Source organism: Pseudophryne corroboree, chromosome 8 (genome assembly GCF_028390025.1).
Source record: "Pseudophryne corroboree isolate aPseCor3 chromosome 8, aPseCor3.hap2, whole genome shotgun sequence".
Taxonomy (NCBI): domain Eukaryota; kingdom Metazoa; phylum Chordata; class Amphibia; order Anura; family Myobatrachidae; genus Pseudophryne; species Pseudophryne corroboree.
The window spans coordinates 56,746,726-56,761,694 of NC_086451.1; the positions used below are offsets into that span (position 1 = coordinate 56,746,726).

Here is a 14,969-nt window from a genome sequence, read left to right on the forward strand (position 1 = left end):
TGGGTGTTGCTGGCTACTGCTGTGATCTGTGCTGCCAGGTGATGGGTGCTGTGCTGGTAGAGGGGTGATGGGTCAGAGGCAGAACTAGCGGCAATGCTGGGGGCACCAGCCAAAATCTTGCCCAGGGCATCACATTGGTTAGGGCCAGCTCTGTTTACAACATATTGGTGCGGTCAGCGGGTCAACCATACACACAGCCAGAAATACCAATATATCTGCAAGATACAGTATATCATCATCGGCTGTCTTGCGGGACCGACTCCATACAAATGGGGCCCCTCGTCCATTGTTGCCGCAATGCGTTCTTATGTGATCACGCAACGTGACAGCGACTATTCACATCAACTCACGTATAGTCACACTCGCAATCTTACACTATATTCTCTATGGATCGTAGGTGCCACTATTCATGCATGCCCACTTGATTTATCGCTTGAATGAACGATAAATCATTCAAGTGTGTACCCAGCCTAAGGGGGTCATTCCGAATTGATCGCTCGCTAGCTACTTTTAGCAGCCGTGCAAACGCATAGTCGCTGCCCACAGGGGAGTGTATTTTCGCTCTGCGAACGCGTGTGCAGCCGAGCGGTAAGAAAAAGTTTTTAGCAGTTTCTGAGTAGCTCTGGACTTACTCAGCTGCTGCGATCACTTCAGTCTTTTTGGTCCCGGAATTGACGTCAGACACCCGCCCTGCAAACGCTTGGACACGCCTGCGTTTTCCCAAACACTCCCTGAAAACGGTCAGTTGACACCCATAAACGCCCTCTTCCTGTCATTCTCCTTGCGATCGGCTGTACAAATTTATTCTTCGTTAAATCCATCACCCAGGAACGATCCTCTTTGTACCTGTATGACGCGCGCGCGCGCATTGCGGTGCATACGCATTGCGTAGTAGTAACCTGTTCACTGCGCTGCGAAAAACTTCAGCGCGCGATCAACTTGGAATGACCCCCTAAGAGAGAGATACTGGAAGAGAATTACACAAGGGAACAAAAAGGTGGGATATAATGATACCAGTTATTTCTGAGAACAGACCCAGGAGGACATACTGTAGGTAAAAAGCTGGTATTGCCTTTTAAATGATTGCCACTTTCAAACATCGGGCAACTCACTGGGATTTCATCGATGTCTGCAAATCTCAGGCTGTTACATATACCCCAAAGCCTTGTCTGCTATTACTGCTTGTCTATCATTATCACTATCTCTTCCTCTAATCCTGCAAGATCATTAACAGATACATTAACAGGGCCTGCATTTGCGTATCAATATATTTTTATCTATTCATTTTTTATTTATTTTCACAGTGAAACACATAGAACAGATAGAGATTTGGAACAAGCATCTATAATAGATCACGGATTAGTCATATATCCCACTGTGAAATAATCACTGGCCTAGCGCTAATTAGACTATTTGTAACATATACTCAGGTGCGGTAGCAAACGGAGGAATACCGTGGGGAGCCAATTAGATGAAAGCTTATTGCCAATCTACCTGGTTCTCTGTCTATGGTCTGGCTGATCATGTTATTTGTTTAGAACAATACTTATTCACATGAATATAATCTAATGCTCTGGGTGTCATAGAATAAAGCTCAGTATTATTTAGGTCAGCTTGCTTTGAGATTTGTGATTCCTTGCAGTGTTTTTATTTTTGTGTATGATCAATTCTATAATAAGGCACCAAACTTAGCGGCTGATATAGAGGTGGACGTAGTGGATCTTTTTTTTCTATCATCTACGTCACACCACGCCTGCGTCCCTACAGAGTCACAGCTGCGATTTCAGGCGCACGCAAGGAGATTGGTTTGCAGTGAAAATGTAGCGGGCGTTCCTGGACAGTGACGGGGGTCTGGGGTATGCAATGTGCGGTATTCAGCTGCTGTGGAACTACACATCCCAGCATGCTCTGCCACAGTTTTGCTGGTAGGGCATGCTATATCTGTGGCAGGGCATGCTGGGCTGTGTAGTCCAACAGCAGGAGGGAGTGTGTGTGTGTGTGGGGGGGGGGGGGGAATAGAGAGATTGTGATAAGCAAAGCAGAGAGTCCTATATTAGATACCACTTCCTTTCTCACCTCCAAGTATTATGTTTTAAATGCAGTTGTTCCAACAGAAATGTCTGGGAACAGCCGATGCAATGGGCTGGTGGGGTGAGAGACATAAACGTAATGAAAAAACAGGCAAGTAACAAGAAGGACGTATAAAGGAGAATAAATGAGCTTGCCCTGACTTACTCTCTCGCTGTACGAGACTCCACAACGTTTCCATCATGCGGGGATAGTTCCTCAGTAGGTGACAGTAATGGGGAGGCTCCAGAGGAAGGATCCCCCATGACATCATTAAGAGCTTCCTGCTCGGAGTCAGATTCATCTGCAATGGAGAGAAAGATGGGTGAGTATGCAGCAACCACTGCTGTAGTGCAGACATGCCGGGGGTTATTCAATTGTCCCCAAAAGCCATCACTGTCCCCAAAAACTGAGCCGTTTTTGCGATCTTGGAACCTATTACAGATCCACGTGTTTCCACCCAAAAGCTGGCCATTTTTTGTGCGAAAATAATGGGCTGGAATTTAATTGCCCAAAAACCATGATCGGGCAAAAATTGTGAAAATAGCCCATTTTAATTTTTTATTCTTTGGGGGGTGTAAAAATCATCGAGAACAACTGGATTCCCCCCAATGTATAGTTCTTGTCCATAGGAAATATGACCCATCTCACTATAATTACTATTACTACATTAATGATGATAATAATATTCTTCAGATGCTCTCAGAATTATTTGAGCGCATATGAAGAATGAATCGGGCGCACAAACAAATTTTATATAGCTACCTGTATAAACAAAATCTATGAATTATATTAAAAGACTTCAATTCACATTGCAGCTCCTATAAGACATTCTGGATGTCAATTAAAATAGAAATATATATCTTTGATAAACTATAGACAAAGATAAGGAGCGCTAGTTGTAGTATATGTAATAATACATTTAATAGCAATTTAAAAACACATATACATATAATAAGACCTCAAAATAGAAATCTAAACAAGCTGGTACTTCAATAAGCTTATCGTTGTGCACATAGCTCTAATTTTGAACTCAAAATTGTTATATCCAATAGTAACGAGTTCCAATTAAGGAACACAGAAATAGGTATCAAAGATTATGCCGGCCAAAGCTCTTTTATGGATCCGGATATCCTTTTAAAGCCTGGAAATTATAAAGTGTCCTCCAGATGCATAGGCAATAATTAACGTGTAGACAGCTTCAGGACAATTAGTAGAAACAATTAGTAACAGTTCAAAGAACAGTAACGTGTGTCTATACAGACAATACTCTGAAGCTGTATTATGCCCACCAGATACACAGATGTTAATTGTCGTACTAACGGCTTAAGGATAGTTTGTAATAGTATTTAATACCAATTAGGTAGCAGTAAGTGATGTCCATGCAAACAGTGCTCTGCAGCTTTATTATGTCCTCCAGATACACAAGCGTTAAATAACCGTACTAGCAGCTTCAGGATAATTTGTTATGGTACTCAGTGCCGATTCAGATCACAATATAGTGTATTCATGCAGACAATGCACATTTAAAGATGGAATTACCAGACCAGGCTGTCACGGAACTTTATACACCAAGTGCTGTTTGTTTTTCAAGCTATCACTGCTTAGATGTTTTAACGGTACCGTAGTAACTCTAGCGGTCAAAGAGATCCAAAGGAGGATTCGCCGGATCTGGCAATCACGGCATTCGGTCCTTGCGGCTGGTCGGCACGGTGAGTACTTGTACACACAGGAGGCGGCTGGAGTATAAATGAGCTGGCTGCAGCTTGCAGAGTGCACAACGGAGGGTCCTCTACGCGTTTCTCCGATATAGTAATGAGCGGTTTCCTCAGGAGATTAGTACAGGTGTCCACAACAGGTGTGCTTTTAAGGTCCATTTGACCAATGAAGGAATCCCATTCCTTTAGAGTACACCTGTATCTAATTAGCGCACCAGCTTAATAGTTTAGAAAATATATATATAAACCTAACGATTTTTATATCATAATAAAGAAAAATAACAATATCTAAAATATTCATTAATACATATATATTTCTCATACAGGTATATAAATTATAAAGATCTATAAATCACGTTTTTTGGCATCAAAGAGAAAGTCGATGTGATCTAAACAGACCTCGCATCACATAATACTAACATAGAACTCTATCCCAGACATGAGTCTCCATAGCTCACATGGTAAGCAACCAGACCACGACTAACAAGGTCACAGGATCGAATCCCAATGGAACCCAACCAGAGCTCAAAGTCCAGAACTAGTCTCTATTATAATTAAGTTTTAATCAATGGTTGCTTACCATGTGAGCTATGGAGACTCATGTCTGGGATAGAGTTCTATGTTAGTCTTATGTGATGCGAGGTCTGTTTAGATCACATCGACTTTCTCTTTGATGCCAAAAAAACGTGATTTATAGATCTTTATAATTTATATACCTGTATGAGAAATATATATGTATTAATGAATATTTTAGATATTGTTATTTTTCTTTATTATGATATAAAAATCGTTAGGTTTATATATATATTTTCTAAACTATTAAGCCGGTGCGCTAATTAGATACAGGTGTACTCTAACGGAATGGGATTCCTTCATTGGTCAAATGGACCTTAAAAGCACACCTGTTGTGGACACCTGTACTAATCTCCTGAGGAAACCGCTCATTACTATAGCGGAGAAACGCGTAGAGGACCCTCCGTTCTGCGCTCTGCAAGCTGCAGCCAGCTCATTTATACTCCAGCCGCCTTCTGTGTGTACAAGTACTCACCGTGCCGACCAGCCGCGAGGACCGAATGCCGTGATTGCCAGATCCGGCGAATCCTCCTTTGGATCTCTTTGACCGCTAGAGTTACTACGGTACCGTTAAAACATCTAAGCAGTGATAGCTTGAAAAACAAACAGCACTTGGTGGATAAAGTTCCGTGACAGCCTGGTCTGGTAATTCCATCTTTAAATGTGCATTGTCTGCATGAATACACTATATTGTGATCTGAATCGGCACTGAGTACCATAACAAATTATCCTGAAGCTGCTAGTACGGTTATTTAATGCTTGTGTATCTGGAGGACATAATAAAGCTGCAGAGCACTGTTTGCATGGACATCACTTACTGCTACCTAATTGGTATTAAATACTATTACAAACTATCCTTAAGCCGTTAGTACGACAATTAACATCTGTGTATCTGGTGGGCATAATACAGCTTCAGAGTATTGTCTGTATAGACACACGTTACTGTTCTTTGAACTGTTACTAATTGTTTCTACTAATTGTCCTGAAGCTGTCTACACGTTAATTATTGCCTATGCATCTGGAGGACACTTTATAATTTCCAGGCTTTAAAAGGATATCCGGATCCATAAAAGAGCTTTGGCCGGCATAATCTTTGATACCTATTTCTGTGTTCCTTAATTGGAACTCGTTACTATTGGATATAACAATTTTGAGTTAAAATTTAGAGCTATGTGCACAACGATAAGCTTATTGAAGTACCAGCTTGTTTAGATTTCTATTTTGAGGTCTTATTATATGTATATGTGTTTTTAAATTGATATTAAATTTATTATTAAATATACTACAACTAGCGCTCCTTATCTTTGTCTATAGTTTATCAAAGATATATATTTCTATTACTACATTAAGTAATAGTGATGTTGGGTCAAATATTCATTTTCAGGGGCACGGCCAGAACTTTGAGGGCCCCATAGCAACATTTTGAAGGTGCCCCTTTCCCAATGCTTCTAGAGACACATCTCTCCACAGCAGCTGTTCATTTTCTGATCCGTAGTAGTGCCCTTAGCTTATTTTATGCCCCACAGTAGTGCCCTAGTAAACTGTATGCCTCATAGCAGTGCCCTAATTATGCTGCATTGTAGTGCTGCCAGTATACATTATACCACACGGTGCTCCTAATTCGTATTATCCCATACAGTGTCTCCATTACATATTATGTCAGACTGTAGTGCCCCAGTTCATAATATGCCACATTGTACTGGCCCCAGGTAATTACATGCCACATTGTGATGCTCTCAGTTCCTATTATACCACACTGTAGTGCCCCCTGGTCATGTTATGCCACATTATAGTGCTTTCAGTTCATATTATGCCACATTACAGTGCCCACTGGTCATACTACGCCACACTATAGTGCCCCAGTTCATAATATGCCACATTGTACTGGCCCCAGATAATTACATGCCACATTGTGATGCTCTCAGTTCCTATTATACCACACTGTAGTGCCCCCTGGTCATGTTATGCCACATTATAGTGCTTTCAGTTCATATTATGCCACATTACAGTGCCCACTGGTCATACTATGCCACACTATAGTGCCTTCAGTTCATATTGTTCCACATTAGAGTGCCGAGTTCAGATTATGCCACGGTAGTGCCCCCTTACCATTATAACATCCACTACACACACCACTCAATGATAATGGAATGTCACCCCATTCAGGCCGGGCCGGTCAGATTGGTAGAACACTATATAACTTGATCATGGGCCCCATACACTAAGCCTCTGGGCCCCATAGCAATGCCGCCCCTTGCACCAACTACAGCTACGCCCATGTTCACGTTCAATATACATTTCTAGGGCATGTTCCGGAAAGTTTCCAAAGATAGAAACTATACTATGTTACTTATATTGAAAATAGCAGGAGAAGTGCAGCAGCAAAACACACCGGGTCTAATTTAAAGAAAAGTAAAAAGCCAAGGCTCATCCCAGAATCCTCTCTGGCAGAGCCGTCACGTTCCGCACGCTCACGTTCAAAGAGACTTCCGCCACTGTGTGTAGGGTTACTCAGCAAGATGGCTACGTTTGCGAAGGAGCACCAGAACAGCCAGTGGATGGAGTGAGGGTATTGTAAAGCACAGACTGGGCACGCTGGTAAAGGGCAAACATGACCTGGGCAAGCCTGAGATTTCACTGTGCAGAGTAAGATTAGTGACATGAGCTAAAGGCACGGGGAGGATGCATGTGTAGTGGCGGCCCATTCTCTGCGGGGAGGTGTACGGCCTTTCCCACTGTGTAATAGAACTGGACTGTTGCACCAGCTCCGATCTGGGGACATCAGGTCTCATCTTATGGTTTTAGCGGAATGTGTTTTGTGCCTGTCTGCTGAATTTGGGCAGAGACCTGCAATTCCACTGTGGGGCTAATTCACACCTGATCGCTATTTTTGCACTACTGCGATCAGATAGTCGCAGCCCATAGGGGAGTGTATTTTCGCTGTGCAAATGTGCGAACGCATGTGTAGCAGAGCTGTACAAACACATCTTGTGCAGTCTCTGCGCAGTCCAGGACTTACCCAGCCGCTGCGATCACTTCAGCCTGTCCGGGACCGGAACTGACATCAGGAACCCTCCCTGCAACCGCTTGGACACGCCTGCATTTTACCAAACACTCCCAGAAAACGGTCAGTTGTCACCCACATACGCCTTCTTCCTGTCATTCTCCTTGCGATCGCCCGTGCGAATGGATCCTGGTATCCGTTTGGATGGTCGACCATGTTATGGTCGACAGTCATTAAGTCGACCTCTATTGGTCGACATTGACATGGTCGACGTGGACACATGGTCGACACATGAAAGGTCGACACATGAAAAGGTCGACATGCGTTTTTCAAATTTTTTTCCTTTTCTGTAACTTTTCCATATTTTACGATCCACGTGGACTACGATTGGGAACGGTAACCCGAAGCTGCGAGCCATGCGAGGGGATGCAGTGCACTAATTGGGGTTCCCGTCGCTTTACGCAAAAAACGACACCAAAAAAGTAAAAAAACTCATGTCGACCTTTTAATGTGTCGACCATTTTCATACGTTGACCATTTGTCCATGTCGACCATGCAAATGTCGACCAATAGTGGTCGACCTAATGACTGTCGACCATAACATGGTAGACCAGGCATGTCCAAACTGCGGCCCTCCAGCTGTTGAGAAACTACACATCCCAGCATGCCCTGACACAGCTTTAGCATTATCTGACAGCAAAACTGTGTCAGGGCATGCTGGGATATGTAGTTTCACAACAGCTGGAGGGCCGCAGTTTGGACATGCCTGTGGTAGACCATTCATACCGGAACCATGGATCCTTCGCACAAACCCATCGCTGAGTGGCGATCAGCTTTGTACCCGTGCGACGTGCCTGCGCACTGCGGCGAATACGAATGCGCAGTTTAGACCTGATCGCTCGCTGTATGAAAACGCAGCCTAGTGATCAAGTCTGAATTTCCCCCTGTGTCCAATATAAAGGGCCTAATTCAGACCTGGCCGCAAGCAGGCATTTTTTGCACTGCTGCGACCAGGTAATCGCCACCTACAGGGGGAGGGAGTAATCGATGTGCAGGGGTGCGAACGGATGTGCAGACAGCTGCACAAACAAAAGTTTGTGCAGTCTCTGCACAGCCCAGGACTTACTCAGCCGCTGCGACAATCCGGACCAATGCTGACATCAGAGACCCTCCTTCCGAATTGATGGACACGCCTGCGTTCTCCCGGACACTCCTAAAAACGGTCAAATGACCTCTTCCTGTCAATCTTCTTGCGATCACACCCGCTTTCTTCACAAAATCCGTCGCTGTACGGTGATGCCCGTCGCTGGCGGCAGACGCGCCTGTGTATTGTGGTGCATACGCATGCGCATTTAAGACCCGATCACACTGCTGCAAAAAAAGCTAGCATGCGATCGGAACTGAATGACCTCTAAAGTCTCAAACACACCAAGGTGGTTACAAAGCGGCAGGAGGGTGGACCTCTGCACATTGTTACACCCCATCTAGTAAAGCGGCAGGACGGTGGACCTCTGCACATTGTTGCACTTCACCTAGTAAAGCGGCAGGAGGGTGGACCTCTGCACATTGTTACACCCCATCTAGTAAAGCGGCAGGACGGTGGACCTCTGCACATTGTTGCACTTCACCTTGTAAAGCGGCAGGAGGGTGGACCTCTGCACATTGTTGCACTTCACCTAGTAAAGCGGCAGGAGGGTGGACCTCTGCACATTGTTGCACTTCACCTAGTAAAGCGGCAGGAGGGTGGACCTCTGAACATGCTTGCACCTCTCCTAAAAAAGCGGCAGGAGGGTGGACCTCTGCACATGGTTGCACCTTACCTAGTAAAGCGGCAGGAGGGTGGACCTCTGCACGTGGTTGCACCTCACCTAGTAAAGCAGCAGGAGGGTGGACCTCTGCATTGTTACACCTCACCTAGTAAAGCGGCAGGAGGGTGGACCTCTAGTTTGAGATGCACCACCCAAGGTGTGAGAGAAAGCATGCTGTGATTGGCTTGATAAACCATTTAGGTGAATGGCATATGGGGTGCATGTTAAGGGGCTGATTGTAAACTGGAGGCAATTTAGATTTGCGTTTGGACACGGAGAGCAGGGTGGGGGAGCACAGTAACTCTGGAGGCAGCCATTTTATAGACTAAGCCAATACTGATGATAGCTCAGCCTGTCAGTTCACCAGGGGCTACAGATATCGATGAAACACATGTTAAGGCGCCAGGCCTCTATTTATTAAAAAGCAAAAAAAAAACATATCTGCGGCGAAACTGAGCGATTTGCACTATTTATCCCGGATGCGCTGGTGAGGGTAAACCTACTTAGCACAGATCGCGTCAGTACAAGTACAGACGCAATCCTTCTTCCGTTATAAGATATATGAAAAAAAAATGCTTTATTATTTCAATAAAACCTTTTTGGTAGCCATCAATAGCTTCAAAACTGTTTCTCATGTTTTTATATACAGGTTGAGTATCCCTTATCCAAAATTCTTGGGACCAGAAGTAAGTTGGATATTGGATTTTTCTGTATTTTGGAATAATTGCATACCATAATGAGATATCATGGCGATAGGACCCAAGTCTAAGCACAGAATGCATTTATGTTTCATATACACTTTATACACACAGCCTGAAGGTCATTTAATACAATATTTTTAATAACTTTGTGCATTAAACAAAGTTTGTGTACATTAAGCCATCAGAAAACAAAGGTTTCACTATCTCAGTCTCACTCAAAAAATTCCGTAGTTTGGAATATTCCGTATTTCGGAATATTTGGATATGGGAAACTCAACCTGTATATGTTTTTTAGTAATTTTATTTGTATTTTTCCTTTAGTAGAACTGCTACTCAAGTCACGCATAAGTGGATCTTCTAGCCAAGTCGCGTATGTGCATATTCCCAGAGACTATGGGGCTAATTCAGACCTGATCGCTGCTGTGCGTTTTCGCCCAGCGGGCGATCAGGTCTGAACTGCGCATGTGCCGCAGTCCGCATGTGCATGCCAGAGATACGATCGGCATCTCAGACCAGCGATCGCCTCTGCCTGATTGACAGGCAGAGGTGTTCGCAAGGCGGGAGGGGGCGGGCCAGTGGCGTTCGGTCGCCGTTTTGGGGGCGCGGTCCGGGAAACGCAGGCTTGCCCAGACTGTGCGGGGGGAGGGGCGCGGCGGCTGCGTGATGTCACACGCGGGGCGCGGCGGCTGCGTGATGTCACGCGCAGCCACTGCGACCCAGTACGTGGCGAAAAGACGCTATCGCACCCGTGCGGCGGGGGAAGGGCCAGACATGCGGGACGGACTAGCCCTGTGCTGGGTGTCCCCCCGCATGTCAGGGTGGCTGATCGTAGCCTATGATCATGTCTTAATTAGGCCCTATAAACAGTAATCAGGGGAGTAGAGAGCAACATCGGGCCCCAGTAATGAAAGGGGATGTGGCCTAAAAGGGGGCATAAACTAAAAATAATACAATGGGAAAAATGAATTTCTGGCCCCGCAGTGAAAGCCATTCTAATCCAGGGGTGCGGGGGTGGGGAGAGTGTCTCTCCTCCTCGGTCAGCACCATCTTCCCAGTGATATTTGGGAAGATGGCGCATTAGCACTAGAGATGAAAGACTGGCACAGTGTCAGAGTATTTGCTCTCAATGTGCGGGCGCCATCTTCCTGAAGATATCACTGGAAAGATGTCACTGACCTTTAGTATAGGTATACTTGGTAGCTGGGTAGTGGACGGTATCCATTTGGATGGTTGACCATGTTATGGTCGACAGTCATTAGGTCGACCACTATTGGTCGACATTGACATGGTCGACATGGACACATGGTCAACACGTGAAAATGGTCGACACATGAAAAGGTCGACATGAATTTTTCACATTTTTTTTCTTTTGGGGAACTTTTCCATACTTTACGATCCACGTGGACTACGATTGGGAACGGTAATCTGTTCCCAATCGGGCACCTTGCCCGTGCGAGGGGACGCGGTGCACTAATTGGGGTTCCCAGTCACTTTACGCAGAAAACGACACAAAAAAAGTTAAAAACCTCATGTCGACCTTTTCATGTGTCGTCCATTTTCATGCGTCGACAATTTGTCCATGTCGACCATGCCAATGTAGACCAATAGTGGTCGACCTAATGACTGTCGACCATAACATGGTCGACCATTCATACCAGAACCGTAGTGGACCCGGACCCCTCCAGAATCCTAGACTGGGGTAATTAGTACCAGTTCCCGCCCCTCTTGGCGCCACTGACTGTGACAGCAAATTAATATAAAATATTCCCTGATTTAGCCGTAGTGATAAATGAACCCTTAATGCTACTGGCCAGTATCGTCCAGAACACTGATTATCACTCTGCTGTCCTGGCGATATCTTAATGATAAATTGTGGTGATAAGTGAAATCAAACTTTACTCTTCAGCTTGACAAATACCCAACAGAGAGGCAATAATTATACCAGATGAAACAATATATTATAGAGTCACTGTAAACAAGCCTAAGCCTAGGGGCATGTTTACTAAAACTTCTAAAGAGGAAAAGTGGACAACCAATGAGATGCCAGCTAACATTTATCTAATACAGTCTAGAATCTGGTAGCTAGAATCCGGTTGGTTCGGCAACACTGCCATTTTTTACATGTTTCAGTAAATCTACTTCCTAGTTAATAAAAAGATTATGGCTACAGATAGTCTGGGGAAAAACCCAACGGTACAATTTAAAGAATGAACCCTGATGTGTGAATACATTCATCAAAACCACTCACCAGGTTCACTCGATTCCCTGTTCTCACTTTCAGTCAGGCTCTTGGGGCCTGGGGAAGGAGAGCTGGCTTCCGAGAGACCTGTCCAGTGACCGTTCTGTTTCCTCTTCTCCCATACGGGTTTGCGTACACCAGACAAGTGGTCACTTTCGGCTTTAGAAGGTTGTCTCCCTCTGTTCATGGGAGAAGTGGCTGAACAGTCTGGTAATTCAGGATGGTCCCTGAGAGGAGATGGAGAGTGAGATGAAAGACGCTTGGTGTATGGAGAGGAAAAATAAATGGTGTGGAGGGTATCATGGCTTCCGGGGTGGTGTCCAATGGTGCGTTGTGGTTTTTGTTTTTTCATATAATACTTTGGGAACTGGTCACTTTTAGTATTAGAAGCATATGAAAAGAAGGGAAATGGCAGAAGTACTAATAGCATACCTATGATCACTCAGAGTTACACCCCTTTCACACATCCTGCTGGGAATTTGGGGGGGATCTAGCAAGCCGGAAATTCCCAGGTCTCAGCCCCGACCCTGTTAAAGAGCAGGCTCGGGGAGCCGGTAGTTTGCTTTCACGCAGAGCAAAATCCCAGATTGCTGTGCATACACGTACAATAACCCGGGATTTTGCATGTAGTGTGAAAGGGGTAACCGTATAACACAAGGTTTTGCATCACCAATGTCAGATATTTTGCTTTGAAGAATCTTCAGCTGTAACCCATCGCATATAGCTGAGCAAAGTTTAGCATATTGCTGCAATGCAGTGAACAGATGGGTGTAGTATGGTATGCCGGCGGCCGGGCTCCCGGCGACCAGCATACCGGCGCCGGGAGCCCGACCGCCGGCATACCGACAGTGTGGCGAGTGCAAAGGAGCCCCACGCTGCGGGCACGGTGGCGCTCTATGCGCGCCACACTATTTATTCTCCCTCCAGGGGGGTCGTGGACCCCCACGAGTGAGAATATCTGTCGGTATGCCGGGTGTCGGGATTCCGGCGCTGGTATACTGTGCGCCGGAATCCCGACATTCGGCATACTGAAGACCACCCGAACAGATGTATAATGGCAAAATGAAGTGACACCTCTAAAATATACCAATAGTTCTGCAATAAAAGTGAAGTAACTTATATTTCCTATAAGCATGAAGTATCCAGAAGGTCAGTGAAAGGGTAAGGATTTTTTGTTCAAAGTCTGTATTAGTGAAGGCTTAACTAATTTTCTCTATCGTCCTAGTGGATGCTGGGGTTCCTGAAAGGACCATGGGGAATAGCGGCTCCGCAGGAGACAGGGCACAAAAAGTAAAGCTTTAGGATCAGGTGGTGTGCACTGGCTCCTCCCCCTATGACCCTCCTCCAAGCCAGTTAGATTTTTGTGCCCGGCCGAGAAGGGTGCAATCTAGGTGGCTCTCCTAAAGAGCTGCTTAGGAAAGTTTAGCTTAGGTTTTTTATTTTACAGTGAGTCCTGCTGGCAACAGGATCACTGCAACGAGGGACTTAGGGGAGAAGAAGTGAACTCACCTGCGTGCAGGATGGATTGGCTTCTTGGCTACTGGACATCAGCTCCAGAGGGACGATCACAGGTACAGCCTGGATGGTCACCGGAGCCTTGCCGCCGGCCCCCTTGCAGATGCTGAAGTAAGAAGAGGTCCAGAATCGGCGGCAGAAGACTCCTCAGTCTTCTAAAGGTAGCGCACAGCACTGCAGCTGTGCGCCATTTTCCTCTCAGCACACTTCACACGGCAGTCACTGAGGGTGCAGGGCGCTGGGAGGGGGGCGCCCTGGGAGGCAAATGAATACCTATTTTGGCTAAAAATACCTCACATATAGCCTCCGGAGGCTATATGGAGATATTTAACCCCTGCCAGAATCCGTTAAGAGCGGGAGACGAGGCCGCCGAAAAAGGGGCGGGGCCTATCTCCTCAGCACACAGCGCCATTTTCCCTCACAGAAAGGCTGGAGGGAAGGCTCCCAGGCTCTCCCCTGCACTGCACTACAGAAACAGGGTTAAAACAGAGAGGGGGGGCACTAATTTGGCGATATGCTTATATATATATTAAGATGCTATAAGGGAAAACACTTATATAAGGTTGTCCCTATATAATTATAGCGTTTTTGGTGTGTGCTGGCAAACTCTCCCTCTGTCTCTCCAAAGGGCTAGTGGGTCCTGTCCTCTATCAGAGCATTCCCTGTGTGTGTGCTGTGTGTCGGTACGTGTGTGTCGACAGGTAGGAGGACGATGTTGGTGAGGAGGCGGAGCAATTGCCTGTAATGGTGATGTCACTCTCTAGGGAGTCGACACCGGAATGGATGGCTTATTTAGGAAATTACGTGATAATGTCAACACGCTGCAAGGTCGGTTGACGACATGAGACGGCCGACAAACAATTAGTACGGTCCAGACGTCTCAAAAACACCGTCAAGGGTTTTAAAACGCCCGTTTACTTTAGTCGGTCGACACAGACACAGACAGGGACACTGAATCCAGTGTCGACGGTGAATAAACAAACGTATTCCTTATTAGGGCCACACGTTAAAGGCAATGAAGGAGGTGTTACGTATTTCTGATACTACAAGTACCACAAAAGAGGGTATTATGTGGGATGTGAAAAAACTACCATAGTTTTTCCTGAATCAGATAAATTAAATAAAGTGTGTGATGATGCGTGGGTTCCCCCCGATAGAAAATTATGGGCGGTATACCCTTTCCCGCCAGAAGTTAGGGCGCGTTGGGAAACACCCTTTAAGGTGGATAAGGCGCTCACACGCTTATCAAAACAAGTGGCGGTACCGTCTATAGATAGGGCCGTCCTCAAGGACCAGCTGACAAGGCTGGAAAATATAATAAAAAGTATATACACACATACTGGT

At 45.5% G+C, this 14,969-nt stretch overlaps 1 protein-coding gene across 2 annotated transcripts in view; it reads right to left on the reverse strand.

The window, feature by feature from the left end:
* AKNA (AT-hook transcription factor) overlaps window positions 1-14,969 on the reverse strand; it is a 71,057-nt gene that overhangs the window by 19,549 nt on the left and 36,539 nt on the right. For both annotated transcript variants that reach the window (XM_063936426.1, XM_063936427.1), the window contains exons 14-15: window positions 12,120-12,337; window positions 2,236-2,371 (exon numbers count right to left, since the gene is read on the reverse strand). In XM_063936426.1, coding sequence (XP_063792496.1) covers window positions 2,236-2,371; window positions 12,120-12,337 — 354 coding nt within the window. The remainder of the gene's footprint in view (window positions 1-2,235; window positions 2,372-12,119; window positions 12,338-14,969) is intronic.